The following is a 22,747-nucleotide window of genomic DNA, read 5'->3' as shown; positions in this document are numbered from 1 at the left end:
GCAAGTGTTAGCTCCTCTAAGACAAAAATTAAGATTCCAAGGATGAGACACCAGTTTTCTTGGAGGTCTCTTATGCAAAACCCCTTTCAAAAAATATTTTGACATGAGAATGCATTGAAAAAGGAGGGATCCATGTTCAGACATGCTGTAATGGCTGACAAATGAACTTCAATAGAGGAGTAAGTAAGGCTATAGGACAGTAATTCACACAAATATTGTAAAGTCAGTGAAACTCTAATTCTGAATGGGTGCCAGTTACAGGATCATAGAATCATTAGGGGTTACTAGGCTAATGGCCCTGGGGCCCTTACAAGCCTAGCCAAGAGTTTATCCCCAAAAAAGAAACCTCAGTCAGCACCTGTCACCCTTGTCAATGAGGGACAAAGGTGGAACCCCTTTGTTGGCACCAACTAGGAAATCTTTTCTATTTGTTAATATATGATTTTCTAGTATTTGGCTTTCCTGCCTCCATTAGTACCTGTTGCATATCAGTAAAGAAGTGCCTAAAGAGAAATAAGTCATTCAGTTCAAGTTGATCGGATGGGATGTATCAACCACCTCTGTTTTTGTGGGAATAGATTCATTCTGTTAGGGAGCTAGAATAAGAAGCACTATTGCTGGGCCAGAAGGAAATCACCCCAGTGACCTTGGTGGATTCCTTCTGAATCTTCAGAAGTTCTCTGGATATCAGTGGAAAAGCATACAGTAACATTTCTGTCCAAGGAATATAAAAAGGTATCTGCCTTTCAGGCTTTCTTGCTTGAGGAGGCCTGCAGCAGAATTTTGACGGCAACCATTTGAAATGCCGGGACTTACAGCAAGTCCTGAAATACGGAGACTGAATACCTGAAACATCAGACTTGTAAATGCTATCTCTGAGATGCCATTTCTTGGAATATTCCCTTTTCCCCAAGGTATCATGACCTTGGAGTTGGTATACATGAGTTTAGGGGTGTTTAAAACCTTTTTTGGCTCTTTAACTGCAGAACTGAGGGAAGGGGAGGGAGAGTGAATCTGACTTGTAGTGCCAGACTAAGGCCACAGAACTTTTTTCCATTGTTTTGTCTTCATTTGAAGAGCTGAGGGGGTGGGGGTAGGGAATGGGTTCTGGCATGAAACTCCACAACAGGGGAGTGGACCTTTTTTTTTCTTTTGTTCTTCACCTGAAGAGCTGAGAGACCTCAGAGAGTGGGGTGCCAGATCAGGGACCAGCACCGGGAAGTAGATGAGCCAGCTATGGCTCTGCATGCAATATTTTATACACCCTACTATCTCTTTAACAGCAGCTTCTATTCTAGTCTCAAAAATAATAGCCAGTGCTGATCTATCACTTAGCATTCCTTATACTTTTCTCTTTGCATATAGGTTGTTAGCAATCCCTGGTAGTGAAGGTAGTCTTTAACCTGCAGCCCAAAAAATCCGCTTGGTCTTATCCTACTCTATTGCCTTTCACTTCCCAGATATGTTTCCCCAATACCTTAGATTCTTTGCTAATTTTCTCCAGAAATTCTAGCCTCCACTTGCCTGTTTTCTATACCACTATTTGTAGTCATTTCTAAAGGTAAAACTTCTTTCTCAATTCAGTGGTTGATTTAGTTTTTAGAATACTTTCTGCAACCTAATAAATATAACATGCTTACAGTTATCATACAATCAAAAGAGTAGCAATGGTAGGGTGAACAGGGCAGCCATCCTAGGCACAAGGTGTTAGGGATCGCAATTAGGAAGTATAGTTCTCACATTGTTATTTCTCTACAGACATTTCTAAATATTGGTACATAAATAATAATGCAGTTTATTCTTCAGTGATTCAGTTCACATCACGTGGTAAATTTTAGCAAACCATTTGCAAGTGAAGAAGTTCTTTTTTTTGCTCTCTTCAACTGAAGAGCTGAGGGGGCAGGGAGTGGGCAGGAATTGTTATTATCTGTAGTTATTTTTATTCTTCTTAAGGAGATGCATCCAAAATCCTTCTCGCTCCCATTTCCTTGAACTGCCCCCCCCCCCCCCCCCACACACACACACACACACACATACACATTTTGGCATCATACATTTCAACTTTCATTTATAACTTTCCGTTTATGTTATGTATATGAGCCTTAAAACATTAATTCTAAAATATACCTACAAATTAGGTAATCCTAAACCAACTTTTGCCCTTTTCCTCTCTGAAATAAATTCATTCAACACTTTATTACTTATCATCCTTGACTACTCATCTGGTCAATAAAATATGCCTGATATGTATAAAACTAAAGGGACTAAAACATTTTCACTGCTTTTCTCTTACTATCCATATCCATAATGGATAACTTCCAGTTTCTCAATGTTTGCATTGTACATAGTTTACCAATATAGCCTTTGTTTTATCTTAATTAATTTTATATTTCAAAGGGACTTGAAACTATCTGAAAAATGTTCCACAGCAATTTTCTTGGTTATTCAAATACAAAATAATATTATCTGCAAACAAACGTAACTTTTCCTAGTTATAATACATTTTATATCTTTAAAACTGTAAGGCCATTATTTTTGACAATTTCTCTAAATATAAAGCAAATAAAGGTGAAAGAGGATACCCCTGCCTTTTCCTCTGTTCAAACACAGCTTGTTGGAGAAAAAACCTCCTACCTTAATTCTTGCTTCCAACCCTTCATATAGACCTATTAATTTATCAGGAAAGCATATACTAGCATTGTATCACTCATAAAATCCTATCTGACTCTAGCAGATGGTCTTTACCCTCTTTGGATAATACAGCCTCCACAGTTTTCTTTTAAAATGCTCGTACCCCCCCCCCCACGCTTTTAAAATACAGATTAAAAAACTTCTACAAAACTACAAATCTTTACCACTTTCTTCCCTCCAAACTGTTATACTTCCACTGAAATACTGTTTGTTCCTGGAGACTTCTCTGTTGACTGATTATATATCACCATTTTTATTTCAACACTTCCTGTCTAAGCTGTTAAGTGCTGAGCCTCATCTTCATTAAACCTTGGCTTAATTAAATCTTACATAAATATTTCCATTTGTGCCTCATTTTGTTTTCCACATTCCTCTGCTTTATACATATTTTCAGAAAATTTCTAGATCTCTAATACCTCTATAGGATGCTTGTTTACTTTCCTTGCTGGAGGCTAAGTTTGAAGATAACCCTTTCTACTACCTGTTGCCCATGTCACTGTGCTAAATGTTTTAGTGCTCTGGTTTTGCTAATCAAAACAAAAAAAAAAAATAATAGTTGCTTAACAGCAACCTTTGAAACTCCATTGCTCTCCCTTTACCACTCTGTACTTGCTCTCATTTTTTCCCACTCACAAGCTATCTCTTCTTAAAAAATTTCTATATTCCTAATAAATTTTGAATCATCTCCACTTTCCAAACCTTAAATTCCTCTGTCTTAAATGGGTAAGTAAGAAAATATCACTGTCATATCATCATCGGCACCCTTTTTCCCATGTTTTTACATGAGGGGGAGGTCAGGGTATTCTGTCAAAGTTCCCATCTCTCTCTTGATTCAATCCCGCTCTCCTACTTTCTTTGACAGTTATGGCTGACTGTTGTAGGTCATCTGTCACACAGCCCATCTGCTTCTTTGCTGGATGTCCTCATTACTCTTGCCTTCTTACCTGTCCCAAATCTTCTTCACTAGATTGTCTTCTGCTTTTTCTGCAAATGTGCTGGAATCACCCTAATCTGTTCTCTTTGACCTTTTCTGCAATTGGTGCTGCTCTGACTTCTGCTCTGATGTCCTCATGTCTTTGTCCCACAGTGTGCATCCTACCAACCATCTGAGGCACTTCATCTCCATCACCTCTAGCTTCCTCAACTGCTCTGCCTTTACTGCCCAGGTTTCTGTACCATACATTAGTACAGGTTGCGCCACTGTTTTCTATACCTTACTCTTCAGCTTCTTTGGCATTCTTCTGTCATATACTACCCCTGCCAATCGATGTCAGTCCAAACACTGTTTGTACTTGAGTCACTGGTTCCTTGTACATAGCTTGCTCTAATTCTACCAATGTTTCAAGGACTTTGAACCACCACAGGACTGCCTAAACCAGCTATCTTGGGACCATGTCATATGCTTTCTCCAAGTCTAGGAATACCCAGTTAGACTCTTTCCTCTTCTCTTGTTTCTTCTCACCTATCTGTCTTATTGCAAACATCAGGTCAGTTGTGTTGCATCCTGAGCTGAATAGAAACTGCTCATCCCCCATCTTACTTTCTCTTACTCTGTGCATTCACTTATTCATGCACAGTGATAGGAGTTTGATACCTCTGTACTACCCACAGTTGTGAATGTCCCCTTTATTCTTGAACACTGGTACTAGTATTAAAGTTATTAGTAAACTGACTGCCAAATAACCTGATAAACACTCCGTTGCCGAATCCTGAAAAAACAAAGATAAAGTCAACGAACTGATAAGGACGGAGTGAAGCAGGAAAAAGTATATCAATAAAAACGTAATTTATTCACTGGTACTAGTATGCTTATTGTTCAGTCATCTGGGATATGCCTTTTGTCTTCATACTTATATGAGTTCCCTAGGAGCCATTTCTCCCTGATCTCACCCAACATCTTTATCATATCTGCCGTGAACTCATCTGCACCTGCTGCTTTTCCTGACTTAATTTCTCCTTAGTGCTGTTCTTACCTCTTCTGTGATGGGCTCTGCCTCTTCTTTTATTGTAACGTGTACCTGAGGTAGTACAGCTTCTGTGGGGTTTTCTTTATTCTGAAAGTACTCCTTCCATCTGCCATTAATGTCCTGTAGACTGGTGAGCTGGTTGTTGCTGGCATCTCTTATGACAGGTGTCTGACTATCTTCTTTATCTTTCTGTCTTTGTCTTGTAACCTGATATAGTTTCTTTGTGCCCTCTAGCGAGTCCCTTTCCAGAAGCTGGTAGACTGCCTCCAGTGCCTTGTTCTTTCCTATTGCATCTCCTGTCTTAACTTCTTTGTTAGCCAACCAGTATTCCTTTTTTGCCTGGTCCATCTTTTCTGTCTCCCACTTTTTCCAAACTCTTTTACTGACTTTCTGGACTTCTACATTCCACCACCAGCTTCCTTATGTACCTTATTTCTTTACCTGACTCAGCCACATATCTGTTCTGTAGTCCTCACACATGTAGTTTTGAGATGCTGCTATTCTTCTCCAACTCCATTTGTTTCCTCTTCTTGAAATGTCTGAGTAATTCCTCAAACTGTTCTGCTTTCTCGTCAGTCAATTCCAGGTCTTTAGTCTGGTTTCTGTTGACCTCTCTGACCACTTCTTGCAGCTGATTGTGGCAACCAGTGGTTTATATTGTGGGCTGACTGTTTCACTTGGGATGACTTTGCAATCACTGAATATAACCAGATGCCCTTTCCATACTAGGAGGAAGTTTACCTGAATTGCATTGTTGGCCACTCTTGTATGTGATCGTGTGACTGTCTCTCTTTCTGAACCATGAGCTGGCTACTATCAAGCCATTTGCCAGATGGAAGTCTATAATGGCCTCCTCTCCTTCTTTATTCCTGTTGCCCCACACATATGGACTCAGGCCGTGCTCATATCCTGTTCTGTGTGTTCCAAAATGTGCATTCAGGTCACCCATTATCAACACCAATTCATGTTGTCCTGCTTGATCTAGAAGGTCCTGCAACTGCTGTCTGTATGCACTCTTTTCCTCACTATCGCAACCCTGCTGTGAGGCATACGCTGATATTATGAATACTGCCCTACCATTAGACTGGAGTCTGATTGCGATTAGCCAGTCACTAATTCTGATTACATCCCTCTGTTCTGAAGCCTCTCCCTCACCACAATTCCGACAATATTTTAGCCTGTCCTCCTCCTGAGAAGTAGACTATGGATCCCAAGACAAGGTAGTTTGTTATACCACACTTGCACCTTATCTCCTGGATTTACATAAGAGATCCAACCTTTTCTTTACCATCATGTCATCCACTTATAAACTCCATCCCGTCAGTGAGCCTACACTGAGCATAGCAATGTTTGGCAGGTTGACTAGTTTTACGTCCAGCTTTCATTCAACAGAGTTATCTCAGGTACCAAAGCAGAGCTGCTGGGCTTCATGGTGGGCACACACTGGACAACAGGGGTACATACACCCTTCTCACTGTTAAGATATCAATTTATCACTGGAAAATGTCCATACCCATTTGGCAACATTAGTTAACATGACAATCACCTAGAGCCATATTTTATACTGTCAAGCAGCTAGGCCTGCCGTGACAGAAGCTCTGTGATCCATATTCTCCTATTTTGAGGACAATGCATGGTTATTCTATATATCTCTTTCTCTTATAGGACACCATGAAGAATCAGTGTTGCTGCACACAGCTCCATTCTTTTCAGAGATTGGAGGAATTCCACATAGAGACAAGGATAACATGCACACTTCAAACAAGGATTTACTAGAGATCAGGATCAAACCTTGTACCTTGTGCATGGAAGCAATGATGTTAACCATTATGCTATCTGGTCTCTCTCTTTTACTTATTCTGCTTCTTTATCTTTGCTTTATTACTGCATGGTCTGAAATAGTTATTGGAGTGTCAAAATTTAAATTAAATGCACATGGTCCTGAGCAATATAATTTCTATCCAATCTAGTCCAGTTATTGTACCATAGGGAATAATATGCAAATTCTCTCTGAAGCCCAGTTACTGAATTCACATCTTCCATACCAAATATTTTCATATATTTCTTCAGAATCTTTGTTTGTTATATTTTCCCTTCTAGATCTCCCTGATAAATCTTCGCTATTGCAAATCAAGTTCCAGACCCCACCCATAAATAATATCCCTTGATGAAAGATGACTATTTCTCCCAAAATTTTCTTAAACTGCTTAATAGCAGTTTTTGTAGAATATAAATACATCCACCACCCCTGACAATAGCCTCTTACTATCACAAATCTACCACTGTTATCTTTTATTCTCTCTCTTCTATCATTATTGCCTCTCCGGCAATCTCTATCATCACTTCCTTTATCCTTTGACTAAGATATTCTAATGAATGTCCATCCTGAAATCCTATCTTTGTCAAACTGGCATGCTATTTTCTATTCAAATGTGTCTCCTTCAACATTGCTGTGTGCAGCCTACATTTCTTTATATAATTCAGTACTCTTTGATTTTTGTCTATACCTATAACACCATTCACATTCCATGATAATACAGACATCATAGCTATTATGATAGAAAACTATTACTCCCATATATGTGACAGTCCTTTTGAATATTATTTCCAACTTTTATTTTACATGTGCACACTAATGTTTGGAAGGTTAACCTTGGATGCAGTTGCTTCTTATCTCCATTTGAATCTATGTCATATTTTTCAAGACTTTTTGTGTCAATGAAAATGCTCAAACAAAAAATTATTAAGTGAAACAGTATTAGTCATACAACAGAAGTATTATTTTAGCAATATTGTATCTATTATTATTGTATTACTATTATTACAACTGTCATACACTCTCCAGTACCCTCACTCTGCAAAGCTCTTTCACTCATCTACTAATCTTTCTTTATCTCCCTTCTATTCCCTGCTATAAAATTTACCACAGCCATGAAGCATTTTTCTGTGGTGGGTCAACCTCTGAAATGAAGTGCTCCATGGTAAAATGTCTCACGTTTGTCACTCTGTTCCAGCATGGTAATAAAGAGATGCTATAAAACAGCATGAGGCAAAAGATTCAAAAAGGCCTTGATAAGTATTTATTATGGTAGTGTTTTTGTATGAACAATGTTGTTTTATGTCAGTGCTTATCATGTTCTCTGCATATGATTTCTACTACTCTCAGTTAATTTGTTTGTATTTACCTCTGTTTACTGCATCATTGATTTACTTTTCAAGATGTAGCTAAAAACATAAACTTCAGTCAATCACTAACCTGTTAGAAAAAGGCCACTTAATTAAAATAGTAACTTACATCCAGTAGAAAAAGTCTTGATTGCTTTAATTCCATCATGCTCGCCATTGTTAGCATAAATCTGTATATATAAAACAAAAAATTAGTAAAAAGTACAAGGTAGGCTATAAATTAGCTACTGAAACAGACAAAACTGATAAGATAATTTAGCAAACAGAACTCAATAGTGCATTACTCACATCAGGCAGGATTCAGAAAAGCCTAAAGCCTGCAGTGTACCAGTATTTCATTAGCAGGAGTGCAGAATGGAATGTGAAAAGGCTGAGTGTGATTCAAAGCAGTTTTACATTTAAACACAGTGAAGGACTGGGAGTAATGACTAAGCTGTACTAACTAGCCATGTAGTCCTTCAGCATCATTACTGCCATCCATGTATCCGTGTGATGGGATATGTTGCTAATCATGCCATACCACCTATGCATTCTATATCATCAGAAATAAACTATCGATAAATGTTGTGTACTCCAGATTCATGACTATTCTTATAGCAAGAGATATATTTTTATTGTTCAGAATAGTATTGACAGCTACTAAGATTACACAAAGGCAAATCTAATCATAACAGACTACAAACTAGTTTTATATAGTACCAATCAGAAGCACATTGGCTGACTCCACTTCAGCACTCTATTCATTACATAACATAATAAAAGGACAAAATACAATGGCATACTATCCATGTTTCTAACTGCTTCACCTAGGCAAGTAAAGTTCAATAATACTTGTTGATAACAAAACAGATTGGGGTCTCCAATATACCATTACAACATGGAGTTCTACTATAATGTTTTACAGGCATTTTCTAGCCTAGCTTGCTCATAAATAATGTTTAAAGAATCCAAGTATATTCTCTGGCCTAACTTGCTTAGAAATAATGTCTGAAATCCATTCTGACACTTATATTTTAGTATTTCTTTATATATTAACAGTTCTTCCTTTAATCTTTTCATTAATACATTTACTCATTTTATTTACTCAAGAAAGTAGGTATAAGAGATGTGAGTCAGAGTTCCATCATATAACCTCATGATTATCCTCATATTTGCACTAAAATAACCCAGAATAATAGACATGAAGTACAGGAAAAATGAACATTAACTTAGAAAAACAGATATTAGTTTGAGTGCTTTAATGATAGTACTCACTCCTTGTATTGATATGCATACATACTATAACCAAACCTGGAGTTTGGAAAAAGCAATAGCCAACCACGAAGTAGTAATCCACAAAGTTTTATTAACGCTGACAACACAGAATGCGTTTTCATCCTCAGACTTCATTAGATAACACAATCCACAAAATACACATGCTTATATAATTACTCACATTAAATAATTAACTAATTAACCAATAAAACCTTTGCATCAATTAATGGAATAAATATGCAAGGACAAATACAACTTAAAAACATAATATAAAAATCACACTTAAAAAAAACTGTTTAACATTAAATATCAAATTAATAAATATGTATATGTATAATATATGATAAATGTATGTAAAAAAAAAAAAATATATATATATATATATATATATATATATATATATGTATGTATAAATGTATTGTAAAAAATTCACCTTTTAACACAGTTAAAAGAATAAATATGTAACTGAATAACTGTTGAATTTTATTGAGATAAGTCTTATATGGTTACTAGTTCTTTTTTCTTCATTATTTTTTTATTTTTTTTTTTTATTTATTTATTTTTTTTTTAGAAGTGTATAGGTATGTATAATGATTCTATGTAACTGTTGGAAGCATTCATGTACATATTGTAAGTAGTTGGTAGTACTGTATTAGTTGTTTGGAAAAAATAAAATAAAGAATTATTATTGAAAAAAAAAAGAATAAATATGTAAAAACGTGCAATGCTACCCTCTAGTGGCTGATAACAGGAAAAAGCCTTTATAATTTGGCTGCTCTTAGTTTTAATAATGGTGCAAGTGAAATACATTCATTCAGACCAGGGTGCCTTCCTGCATCCAAAAATACCTGCCAATATAGCTCCCTATATTCAAGACGGGTTTCCCACAAATGCTCCCTAATGTCTTTGGGAACAACCTCCAGTACAAAAAACAAAAACGTTGCTTTGGCACATTCCTGTTTGTGTTTATACAGGGCATTCTTATCATTATTTTTACTTATATCATAAAAATGTTCATGGATCCGCCTTTTCAGGTGTCTTTCAGCCTTCCCTATATAAAAGGTACAACATGCCTCACAGTATACCAGATATACCAACCCACTGGAGTTACAATTACTGTGACATGGACTATGATCATATTCATTCCTACTTTTGATACACACCTTGTCAGTATTTATTATGTGTATACACTGTGCACATGCCCCACATCTGTAGGTACCTGGCCTCCTGGCCTTTTGAACAGGCTTCCTTTTTTCCATTAATTCCTTTAAATTAGTTCCTTTTTTAAAAAAACAATATTTAAAGACTTATGTTGCATGTCCTTTAAATCAGTGAGAGAGGTGAACCTGTCCCATTCCTTTTTAACCAACTCTATTACCCGATGGGAATCACTATTATATTCCAAGGTGAATAACCTAAGAAACTTATCATCCTTAATATTAACATTGTTAGAGTTTGACTCAATACTTTTACCCAACAAGGGCCTAAATCTTGATGGCCTTTGACTTTTAATGTATAAAATGGTATGATTCAATAATTCATCTGGGTAACCCCTTTCTAGAAAAAGTTTTCTTAGAAAAAGACATTCTTCATCAAAGTCATCATCTAGAGAGGGGAGCCTACTAGCCCTAACCAATTGCCCTTTGAAAATACTTTTTCTCTGTGAAAAAGGGTGGGCACTCTCAAAATGAAGATATGAATTGGAGAATGTCTCCTTTCGGAAGACTTTTGACTTAATACCACCAGTAATTTTAATAATACTCACATCCAAAAAGTCAACCTTATCAAAGGAGACATTACATCTAAATGTCACAGATAAAAACCATCTTACAACATGACTGTATATATATATCTTATACATCGATGTCAATACCACAGGATATAGGCCGTATAACATATCTATTTACACTATGTACATAGATGATTTCACTGTTAATTCCTCAGTTATACAGACAGTATATGCATTCATAATATCTGAACTTTTATGTGTTCTTCGGTTCCATTACAGTGTATTTCTAAGTTGCTGTGTGATGAATTATGCCAATATGATTTTAAAGGTTTGTTCCCAAATTTCTCTGGATTTCATGTTTTTTTTTTCTTTTATATATTACTATTTTATGAGCTAAAAGGTGTTGTATATCTACTTGTTTAAAATCCTCTCAAGATATATTTATCATATCTAGCCATTTAAAAGCTATATACAGTTTCATTAGTAGGAAGATTGTTAAAAGTGTATTTGCTTGTTTTCTTGGTATGTTGTGTGGGAAAATGTGTAATAGAGTGAATTCCCAAGTTAATGATGATGTTTGATAACCCATTTTTTGTAATTTTACCAGAGTTTATAGACACATTTACAACTCCAAAATACACGGAGTAAGTTAACTATCTGGTCCTTACAGTGTGGGCAGAAATGTGATTTTGATGTGTTAAATTTGTGTAGGATTGCAGGTGTAAAATAAGTTTTATTACTGATCATGAGCTGAGTGTATGCTAACTTTTTGATGGGTATAATCTTCAGTGTTAGATTGATTGCCTGGCTTATTTACTGATCATCTATGGATGGTTTAATTTTTCTCCAGTAGTTAGAGAAGAGGAGGTCTTTCTGGTATTTGATTTCATTTATCATTTTATATGAATTAGTAATAGTTTTCCAAAACATGCTACAAGTTTCTATGTCACTATTGGTCATAGTAGCATTTTGGAGGTAACTGGAACACAGTTCTTTGATTTGTCTTAGGATTATTATGTGTGATTTAAGGAAGTTTAAGTTGGTCCTCATTTCTTGTATTGAACAATTAAGGTAAGGATAAATATCTTGGGTTGTTTTATCTTTCAGTCTGGGAAAAAGGACTAAGTCCAGCATCTTACTGTTTATTTTTAAATTTGGGTTTTTATGAAGGGGATGCAGTATTGGCACGGCTTGTCCAAGGTTCAAGAATTGAAAGAGTTTTTGCACTAAGTTGATAGAATGTTTTAAGGGCTCTATAATGTTATAAGTTTGTATTTCTTTCTGCTTCAGGAATGGAAGTGCTTTGGGATTGAAACCCAGACCTTTAATATATCTATAATAGATTGTCACCCAAACAGGAGACCAAATTTCCATTGACGGGTCATGTTCAGCTATTCTTAATATTCTGTTAGTGTTAATGACTGAGCAGTACATTTTAAAATCTGGTAGATTTATTCCTCCTTTGCTTTTGGGGAGTGTTCATTTTGGATAGGAGATTCTGTTTTTTTTGGGTTCCCATATAAATTTTGCTAGGAAGATATGAATTTGTTTGAAGAATTGATTATGTATTATTGTCTGTGATGTCATGAATATATACATTAGTCTAGGTAAAATATTTGTTTTGATTATTGATACTTTGGCCAAGAATTGGTAGTTTTAGGTTGTTCCATGTTTTACAGTCTTGCATTATATTTTGCCATTTAAGGTTTACATTGTGTTGGTAGAAGTCTTTGTTATTTGGGAAAAAGGTGATTCCCAGGTATTTAGTTTCTTGTTTTATTTTTATTGTGTTTAATAATGGTATTAGTGAGATCAGTTTGGGTGTTTTTAGGGGGAAAAATATTAGTTTTATTGAGGTTTAGTTTGTAGTTAGACATAGTCGAGAAATGTTCAATTGCAGCTATTATTTTGTTTATATCTGTATTTGTAGTGCAGTATATGTTCAGATCATCTGCAAATGCAGTGAGGTATATTTTGAAGTTGTGTATTGATGGAGGATTGTGGTATGTATTTTGTTTAATGTATAGAAAGAGTGGTTCTAGGTATAGGATAAACAGGAAGGGTGATAATGGGCATCCTTGTCTTGTTCCATTTTTTATTAGGATCCTATTTGACCAAGTTTTATTTATATATAGAAATGTGTATGGGTTGCTATAGAGAGTTTGGACGATCTGAATGAAGTTATTGGGTATATTAAAGTAGGGTAGTGTTTGGAGTAAGAATTCTAGGTTAACCCTATCAAATGCCTTGTGGGCATCCACTACCATTGTGTAGATGTTGATACTGTATCGGATAGCGTAGGATATTAGTGCATCTAATGTTAATGTATTGTCACTAGTCTGTTTATGTGGCGTAAAATCAGATTGTTCTGGGGAGATGATTTTCTCTATCAGGTTTTTCATTCTGTTTGCAAGTATAGAGGTAAATATTTTAGTATCTATATTTAAGAGGGAGATGGGTCTGTAGCTGTCAGGGTTTTTGGGGTTTGTGTGTTCTTTTAATATAAAGATGGTTTTAGAGGCATTAAAGTGGATATCATTTATTTTATAGTTTATTATGTAATTCAGAGTATAGTATAGTAATTTGGCTATCAAGGGGGATAATGCTTTGTAAAATTCTGATGTGAGTCCATCTGGACCTGGTGCCTTATGTGCTTTTAAGTGTTTGATTGTTGTAATAATTTCACTGATGGATATCGGTTCAGTTATTTTTTGTTGGTCTAAATTTAGTTTACGGAATTACAGTTTTTGAAGGAAAAGAGTTCTATCTTCCTTTGAGGTTTGTAGTATTTGTGCTCCATATATTTGAGAGTATATTTGTTCAAATGTTTTAATAATGTCTTCATTTTTTGTGTAGTTTTTGTCTCTGTAGTTTATTTCTGATATATTGGAGGCATTTTTGTTGGGAGATAATTCTGGCCAGAGCTCTAGATGGTATTTGAGCTTCTTCTGTGTAAGTAGCTAACATTATGGCTTCATAAACAGATAGGTTCTTGGTTTCTAACATATATAGATCCCTTTGCAGTTTTAAAAATTCTGCTTATGCTTGGTTCTTGCGGTTATTTATTATTCTTTTTCAAGATGCTCTATTTTCCCTTTCAATCTATGCTCCTCTTTCAGTTGTATTTTTTTATAGTATGCTACTTTTTTGATAAACAATCCTCTAATTTGTGCTTTGGTTGCAGCCCATTCTATGTCAGTTGGTACTTAGGTTCATAGGTTCATAGATTCATAGGTTCATACTAGGCTATCTGCCCAAGGGCATTTATAAGCCTAGCCCATAGTTATGTGGCTTTCGCCACCCCTTTAGTTTGGATAAAAACTATGCCAATTATTTTGCTGTGCCTCTGTCAAGCAGTGACACTGAAGTAATCCCTGGGGTATATCTGCGATCTCCCATCCATTGGTCAAGATTCCTCTTGAACAAGGCCATCGAGGTGCTCTGCCTCACATGTACCGGGATTTTGTTCCACAGCATAGGGAGTCTCTGGGTGATGAATCTGTCCCTCCAGCACGTTCTATTTATAACCGTGTTGAGGTTTAAGTCTCCCGCCCTTGTGGTTCTGAGGGATCTAGATTTTTTGAGGTGAAGCATATTCATCAAATCTGGGTTTGACATGGCCTTATATGTCAGGCACAGGTCACCTCTGAGCAAGCGGTATGAGACTGAGTAGAGCTGGAGTTCTTTCAGTCTGGCAGCATAAGACATATTTTGAGACCCTTTATCCTTTTGGTGAGGAACTTTTGGGGCCTTTCAAGCTGCAGCAGGTGTCGGGTCAGATACATTCCGAACGGAGCATTGTACTCAATCATAGGTCTAATGAGTGATGAGTACAGGGGGACAATGACCTCCCTTGATCTAGATGTGAACCCCTTCATGATCAGGTGGGCAATATAGAAGGTTTTCCTAACTACTTTAGCAACATGAGTGTCAAACGAAAGGCTACTGTCAACCTGGGTCCCCAGATCCCTGATGACTTCTTCTGTGCTCAGTGGATTGCCACCTATATGGTAGCTAGGGGTAACCTTGTTTTTCCCGAAAGGTATGACTATGCATTTCTTGGCGTTTAACTTTAGTCCATGGCTCTGGCACCAGTTATCCGTTTCTGCGAGGCCCTTCTGAAGGATATCTGTGTCAGATGTGTTCTCGACTATGGCGCCCAGTTTGCAGTCATCTGCAAACTTTGTCAGCCATAACCCTCCTGTGTTTGCTTGTACTTCAGAAAAGTAGATGTCGAACAAGAGTGGATCCAGGACTGAGCCCTGTGGGACACCACTAGTGACAGGCTTTGAGTCTGACATGGCTCCAGCAACTCTGACCCTGTGGGTTCTGTCACTTAGCCAGTTTGCAACCCATCTTGTGATGTATGGGTTTACATTTAAGCTGATGAGTTTTTCGATGATACCTGAGTGGGGTATTGTGTTGAAGGCCTTTGCCAGGTCGAGATAGGCTGTATGGACTGCCTTTCTCTCATCAATGGCCTTGGTGACTGTCTCGAAAAAGTCAACCAAGTTTAAGAGGCAGGATCTGCCTTTGACAAAGCCAAACTGGGTTGGATCCAAAGTCTGCAAGTTCCCTATGTCTTTATTTATGAGTTCCATTATGATCCTCTCCATGACTTTGCAGATAAGGCTTGTCAAGCTAATGGGGCGGTAGTTTCCAGGGTCGGTGGAGGCACCGCCTTTATGAAGTGGGACCACGGTCGCGGTGTGCCACTCCTTGGGTACGTACCCTGAGGTGAGGCTAAGATTAAACAGCTGTCCTAATTGTGGGTTTAATTCCTCGTTGAGTTTGTGAAGCACACAGCCGGGGACACCATCCGGTCCCATGGATGCTGTGTTTTTTGCCTTAGTGAGAGCAGTTCTCACCTGGGCGTTGGAGATGTTTGGGGGGCTACAATCCTCTGGTATAGATATCTCACCTTTTGGGGGGGAGAAGTTTGCACTGAACCTGTCAGCCAGTATGTTGGCAATGTGTGAAGGTTCAGTAATTTTCACATCATTTTGAACTAATTCTGAGCATATCTGGGAGTTTCCTCCTAGGTTTCTAACATAGCTAAAGAAGGCCTTATGATTGTCTTTTGAGTCCTTGGCGATTTTTCTCTCAAAATTTGCCTTGGATGATTTTATGAGAGCTCTTAGTTTTTTACTTATGATGATCAAAGGTGTCTTACCTTTCAAGGATTTTGCTCAGTCTTGTAGTAGCTTCCTCCTTTTGTTGTAGAGCTTGTTTATGGCTGGGGTCCACCAGACTGGACGCTTGCCTTTGGTACAGAGAGTTTTAGTTTTGTTTGGGATAGCCTGATCCATGCAGTCCTGTAGGTGCTGGTAGAAGGCATTTGTAAGTGATTCAGCGGATTGAGTATTGTTTACCACTGGTTCAGGGGCCTTAAAGGAGACCACACTAGTTTTTAGAAGTGTGAAGTTGGCTTTTGAGAAGTTTTTCACTGTGGTCTTTTTTGTTTCAGGTGGGGGCGGGATGAGGATCTCCAGCGAGATTAGTTTATGATCTGATCTCACCAGTGAGGAGTTAGTGATATTTGTAAGAGCTATTTTTAGTACTGCTTCTGTTTCTTTTATTACATCCATTTTGGAAAGTAAATTAGGGTTTAATGACCAATTATGACCCCTATCCTCTAAATATATCTTTTTGTCCCAGTTAATGTTCAGTGTGATTTTGGAGTGATCTGAAAAGAACCTGGTATGTATAGTTATTGTTGGATCACTATAGTTGTATTTTGTAACATTTAGGATAGTTAAACAAGTTTGTACTCATTTAATACAGGTTTTTAAAGTTCACTGTTATTACAACATTATTTTATTATTAAAGAGTTGAGTATGGGATGTTTTTAATTAAACTTTTAGGGTGTACAAAGTATTTATTGAATTGTAAATGATTAAAGCTTGTAGTAATATTTTAAAGTTACATATGTATTTTTAATATTGATTTGATTAATTGCAGTTGTTTGGATTTTGATTAGGCATTTAACTGACTGAGGGTCAATGACTACATAAGAAAGGAAATGTGGTTTTGTATGTATTTCTGATGAAGTCCTGTTTGTAACAGGACAAAAACGCTGTTTTGTGGTTTGGTGCATTAAAGTACATTAAAATTTGCTGCCTTCACTTTGGAGCAGTGATTTCTGTATTCCAGGAAATGCTTTGCTTGCCATTTCATTAGGTACCCTATCTACCACAAGAGGAGTGGTTCCTGGCCCAGAAATTGTAGCTATTGGCCGTTTGGACAGTTTTTTCCCATCTCTTTCAACTTTCTGGTTTAAAAGCCACACTTGTGCTTGTTTCTCACCTTTCCTGTAACTAGCCTAGTCCAGATACTGAGTTGCTGTATCCAGGACTGTTGGTAAGCTTCTGAGCCCCGCAAGGCTTTCTGTGTTGGAGGGAAGCCTTCTCGCTTATCAGTGGGAGTGGTAAGCACTAGGTAGCCTATCTACCACAAGAGGAGTTGTTCTGGCTCAGAAATTGTAGTTTACTGGCCCTTTGAGCAGTTTTTTCCATCTCTTTCAACTTTCTGGTTTTAAAGCCTGTGTTTGCACTTAATCCTCACCTTTACCGTAAATAGTCTAGTCCAGGTACATATTTGCTGTATCCAGGACTGTTTGTAAGCTTCTGAGCCCCCCCAAGCCTTTGTGTTGGAGTGGAGCCTTCTAGCTTATCAGTGGGAGTGGTAAGTACTAGGTAGCCTGTCTACCACAAGAGGAGTGGTTCTTGGCCCAGGAATTGTAGTTTATTGATCATTCAGGAAGCTGTCCATCTCTTTCAACTTTCTGGTTTAAAAGGCCACATCTGTGCTTGTTTCCCATCTTTCCTGTAACTAACCTACTGGAAAGCACTAGAAAGCCTTAAACTGATACAAGCCTTCTAGCTTAAAAGAGAGACTTTGGCGTGATTATCAGTTTTCTGTATTTTCTTGCTGTACTTAACTGTTTTCCGCCTACACGCTGATTTTCCAGTGCTTATTGTGATTTAAAAGCTTGTTTTTTTCACATATTGTACCTATATGACTGCCTGAACTTTTAAAAAGTCATTTTTTGTTTAAATAAATTGTTTAACTGTTGTAGGCTACACACTAAAGTGCGATAGTCTTTTCTGATTGCTTATAGTCATTTAAAGCTGTTTTAAGTGTACTTTTTACTGTTTTTGCCTTATTGCTTCAAAAAAAACAACAAAAAAAACAAAACAAAAACAAATCCTTCTTTCCTGCCTTTCTAAGCTAGTATAGTCCAGTTTTCAGGTTAGTGCTGAATTCAGGGCTGTGTTAAAAGTTTCTGGGTTGCCCATACCTTACTTGGATAGAGGGAAGTTTCTCTGTTCACCTGTGAGAGAGGGGAACTTTGAGCAGCCATCTGTCCCTGGAGGAGTGGTTCCAGTCCAGAAGTTAGTAGTTTAAAAAATGTGTTTGCATGGTTTTGCACGCTGGGCAGCACCGGTTAGCTAGGGTTAAATTATTCCCGGCTCCACTAAGCCTCCTCTTCAGTTTTTCCCTTGAAACTAGTCTAACTCTCAACCAAAGCACTCAGAAAGCATCCTACAGTCCAGCACTTGCTCAGACCTAATAGCAAGCACTAATATCCCCCAACACTTGACTGCCCAGCAAGGCAAGGCTCTTTATCCACCCTTCACCAACCAAGTGACTAAGCAGCTCACCCTACTATTCAGGCATGACCAAAGGACAACTTCAGGTGTACTCTCCAGTCCAGCTGGTTAACCTGGGTATCCTGAGGCAATGTTACAACTGCCTCATGTACACAGACAACCCTCTCCTCCTACCACAAAAGCTAACATATTCAAGAGATGCAATTATACAGCCAAACTGGAGGCTAAGGTCTCTCCACCCAATACTGGAACAGATAGTCATGAGGAGAAGGTTAACACTTGCACCACACCTCCAGCCTCACATAGACTTACTAAACTAGCACTGGCAAAGAAATGCACATAAATACACAAAATCACACTCGGAGGCTCTAAATAAAAACCTGCAAAAGCATCAGAGAGCTCCAAAACAGATAACCAAAAAACCTGCACCTCCCGTCACAAACCAGACAACACATAAAACACAAAATCAATGTGTCGCACAATCACAGCCCTTAAGGCGATATAACATACCTAACACACTAGTAATAGGTGACTCTATAGTCAGGCACACTGATGTCCCACCCACTAGGCTGGGCAAGGAGAAGTTACTGTTATCTGCCTGTTGGGAGCCAGAATCCGCCACATAACACAAGCACTCAGGTCTCTCTAGAACAAGTACAAATATGACTCTGTCATTGTTCATGTTGGTGTGAATAACCTGAGACATACCTCCCTGGACTACATGAAAAGAGACATGGAAGACCTCTCTGATCATGTAGCCCAGGCGGGTATGACCCTGACCCTGAACAGCATCCTGCCCTCACCAAGAATGATACCTCAGTATAAAGAAAAAAATGATCACTTTCAACAATTGGCTAAGCTTCTGGTATCATTCAAAGGGGATGCATAGTCTGTCAGCCTGGGATGACATGCTCAACAAGCCGTGTTGCTTCGCAAGAGACAGCTTGCACCTGTCCCCCCCTTGGCTTATGAATACTGGCCAAGGCTCTTGCTGCCCCCATAGTGCCTTTTTTAGGCAAGGCTCAAAAGTCAAACCCACCTCTGTAAACAGCACAAGTAAAAAAATGAGGGTTATGCTACTCAACGCCAGGAGTTTAAATCTCAAAATGCATGCGCTTGAAGCACTCCTAAGTATGGAGAACGTCGACATCTGTGCAGTAACTGAAACCTGGTTCAAGGCTCCAGAAAGCACTCCAGCACTACCAGGCTACAACTCACACCACACATTTTGGCCACAGAACACGGACCAAAACACAAAAGGAGGGGGTGTATCCATATTCATCAAGGATACCCACACCTCCAGATTAGTGTCACAGCATGATACCTCCGAGATCATCTATGTGCAACTAACAGTGGGCAGATCTGCAATGCAAATTGTGGCCTGCTACAGATCACCCTCCATGACCCAGGACCACCACTCTGCCTTTCTGGAGACACTGGAAACATGAAGGTCCTACCGAGCACCCTGATATTGGGCAATTTCAATTACCCTACCATTAACTGGGAAAACTACTTGAGTACAAACTCCCAGGCTCAGCGCTTCCTGGAATTTATCAACTCAAATGCCCTGGGATCAGCTGGTAAACTCCCCTATCAGAGGCAAAAACATATTGGACCTGGTCATCACCAACATGGGCGACAGGTGTTCCGCACCAGAGGTCAACCTGTCACTGGTTAGATCAGACCATAAACTAATCACTCTGGATGTCCACACTCCACTACCACCCCCAACTAAGGAAACCACAGTAAAAACTTTTCTAAAGCAAACTTCACCTTACTTAAGACAGAGGCCGTAAATTTCACAGCCCCCACACTAAAGGATAATGTTTCCCAAGATGCAGAAACCCTTACAATGCACTCTATGAGCACCTTCAAGGATGCATGGATCATGCCATCCCTAGCAAAACCAAGACTCACTCCTCTAAGAGAAGGAAACCAGTCTGGTGGACCCCTGCCATAAACAGGCTATACAATAGAAGGAGGAAACTAGTTCAGAAAAAAAGCAAATCCCAAGAAGGATAGACATCCTTGATTAGTATCAGTAAGAAACTAAGGTCCCTCATAAAACATCCAAGGCTAACTTCGAAAGAAAAGTAGCCAAGGATTCAAAAGATATCCACAAACCCTTCTTTAGCTATATTAAGAATCTAAGTGGCAACTTGCAGATATGCACTGAACTAGTGCAAAATAGCACAAAATATACTTAACCTACTGATATTGTCAACATCCTAGCAGGCAGATTCAGTGCAAACTTCACCCCCCTCTCACCCCCAATGGGGCCCACAACAATAGTGGAAAAGTGTATTGTCCCGGAAATCACAGACACACAGGTGAAAATAGCCCTTTCAAAAGCCAAAAACACAGCGTCAATGGGGCCAGATGGTGTCCCAGGCTGCGTCTTGCACGAACTACAGAACGAACTAAACCCCACCTAAACACACTGTAAATTTGATCTGGGACACTCCCCCCAGTCCCATCTCTTTACCTCATTCTACCTAATAGACTCCTTCTGCATTGTTTTTAGTCATTTTTAATTTAATTGCATCTTTTAGACTGTTTGGTCTAACTACTACATACTCAAGTGTGCTAGCTTGCACTGCATTTGAATTGTTTTGACTGCTGTTTTAGCTACCTTTCTGTATATATATATAAAAAAATACCTTTCCTGTAACTAGTGTAGTCCAGATTCAGATTTGCTGTATCTAGGACTGTATGTAAGCTTCTGAGCCCCCCCCCCCCCCAAGCATTCTGTGTTGGAGGGAAGCCTTCTAGCTTATTAGTGGGAGTGGTAAGCACTAGGTAACCTATCTACCACATAAGGAGTGGTTCTGGCCCAGAAATTGTAGTTATTGGCCGTTTGGGCAGCTTTTCCATCTCTCTCAACTTTCTGATTTAAAAGCCCACATTTGCACTTATTTCCCCCCTTTCCTGTAACTAGTTTAGTCCAGATACAGATTCTTACTTTTAGCACTTGAATTTGCTTATTCGTGATCAGCACTTGTTCAGAACTTGTAAGCACCAAATAACCTACTAATTACTACAGCACTCAAACTTCCTCATTACCTAGAGGAAAACAGTTTTGGTACTTACTTTCCTCACTTGCTTGGAGAAAAACAGTTCTTGTACTCACTTTCCTCACTTATCTAGAGGAAAATAGTTTTTTTTATTCAGGCATGTGTTCTCTCCTGTCTATCTGATGAATCTGGGCATCTTGGGGCAATGTAGAAATTGCCTCATGTACACAGACAACCCTCTCATCCTACCACCCAACACTACAACCTGTGAGAGATGCACTTATCTAGCCAAACTAGAGGTAAAGCTCTCTCCAACCAAGACCGAACTTGACAGTCAAGAGGAGAAGGTAAACATTTGCACCACATAACACTCATCACATAGTCTCACTAAATCTACACCACCAAAATCCACACATATCAACACAAAAACATTCGTGGAGGCTCTCAATAATAATCTGCTCAAGCAACAGAGACCTCCAAAGCAGAAAGGCAAGCAACCTCCACCCCCAACACAACCCAAATGACACATAGCCCACAGACTCAGTGTGCCACTCAACCACAGCCAATAAGGCAAAACAACATACCTAACACACTAGTCATAGGCGACTCTATAGTCAGGCACACTGATGTCCCACTCACCAGGCTCAACAAGGAGAAGGTTACTGTCAGCTGCCTGTCGGGTGCCAGGATCTGCCACATAACCCACACACTCAGATCACTCCACAACAAGTACAAATATGACTCTGTCATTGTCCATGTTGGTGTGAACGGCCTGTGATGTACCTCCCTGAGCTACATGAAAAGAGACATGGAAGAGCTCTCCGATCTTGTAGCCCAGGCAGGTATGACCCTAGCCCTGAGTAGCATTCTGCCATCACCCAGAATGATGCCGCAGTACAAGGACAAAATGATTGACTTTGACAATTGGCTAAGCTTCTGGTGCCATTCTAAAGGGATCCAGTATCTGTCTGCTTGGGATGATATGGTCGACAGACCACGATGCTTTGCCAGAGATGGCCTGCACCTGTCATCCCTGGGATTATGGATACTGGCTAAGGTTCTTGCTGCCCCTATAGTGCCTTTTTTAGGTAAGGTTCAAATGACAAATTCACCACCATAACAGGAACAGGCAAGCAAAAACTGAGGGTGATGCTACTCAATGCTAGAAGTCTAAATCTCAAAATGCACTCACTTGAGGCACTCCTTAAAATGGAGAACATCGATATCTGCGCAGTGACTGAGACCTGGTTCAAGGATTCAGAGAGCAACCCTGCACTACCAGGCTATAATTCA

At 38.7% G+C, this 22,747-nt stretch overlaps 1 protein-coding gene across 1 annotated transcript in view; it reads right to left on the bottom strand.

Annotated features, from left to right (window-relative positions):
- LOC122814279 (receptor-type tyrosine-protein phosphatase C-like) overlaps positions 1–22,747 on the bottom strand; it is a 2,027,173-nt gene that overhangs the window by 253,977 nt on the left and 1,750,449 nt on the right. The window contains exon 25 of the mRNA XM_044086870.1: positions 7,954–8,014. Coding sequence (XP_043942805.1) covers positions 7,954–8,014 — 61 coding nt within the window. The remainder of the gene's footprint in view (positions 1–7,953; positions 8,015–22,747) is intronic.

Source organism: Protopterus annectens, chromosome 10.part0, assembly GCF_019279795.1.
Source record: "Protopterus annectens isolate FY-2018-M chromosome 10.part0, PAN1.0, whole genome shotgun sequence".
Taxonomy (NCBI): domain Eukaryota; kingdom Metazoa; phylum Chordata; order Ceratodontiformes; family Protopteridae; genus Protopterus; species Protopterus annectens.
Note: the sequence above shows the minus strand (reverse complement) of the source record. Positions and strands in the feature narration are given on the sequence as shown.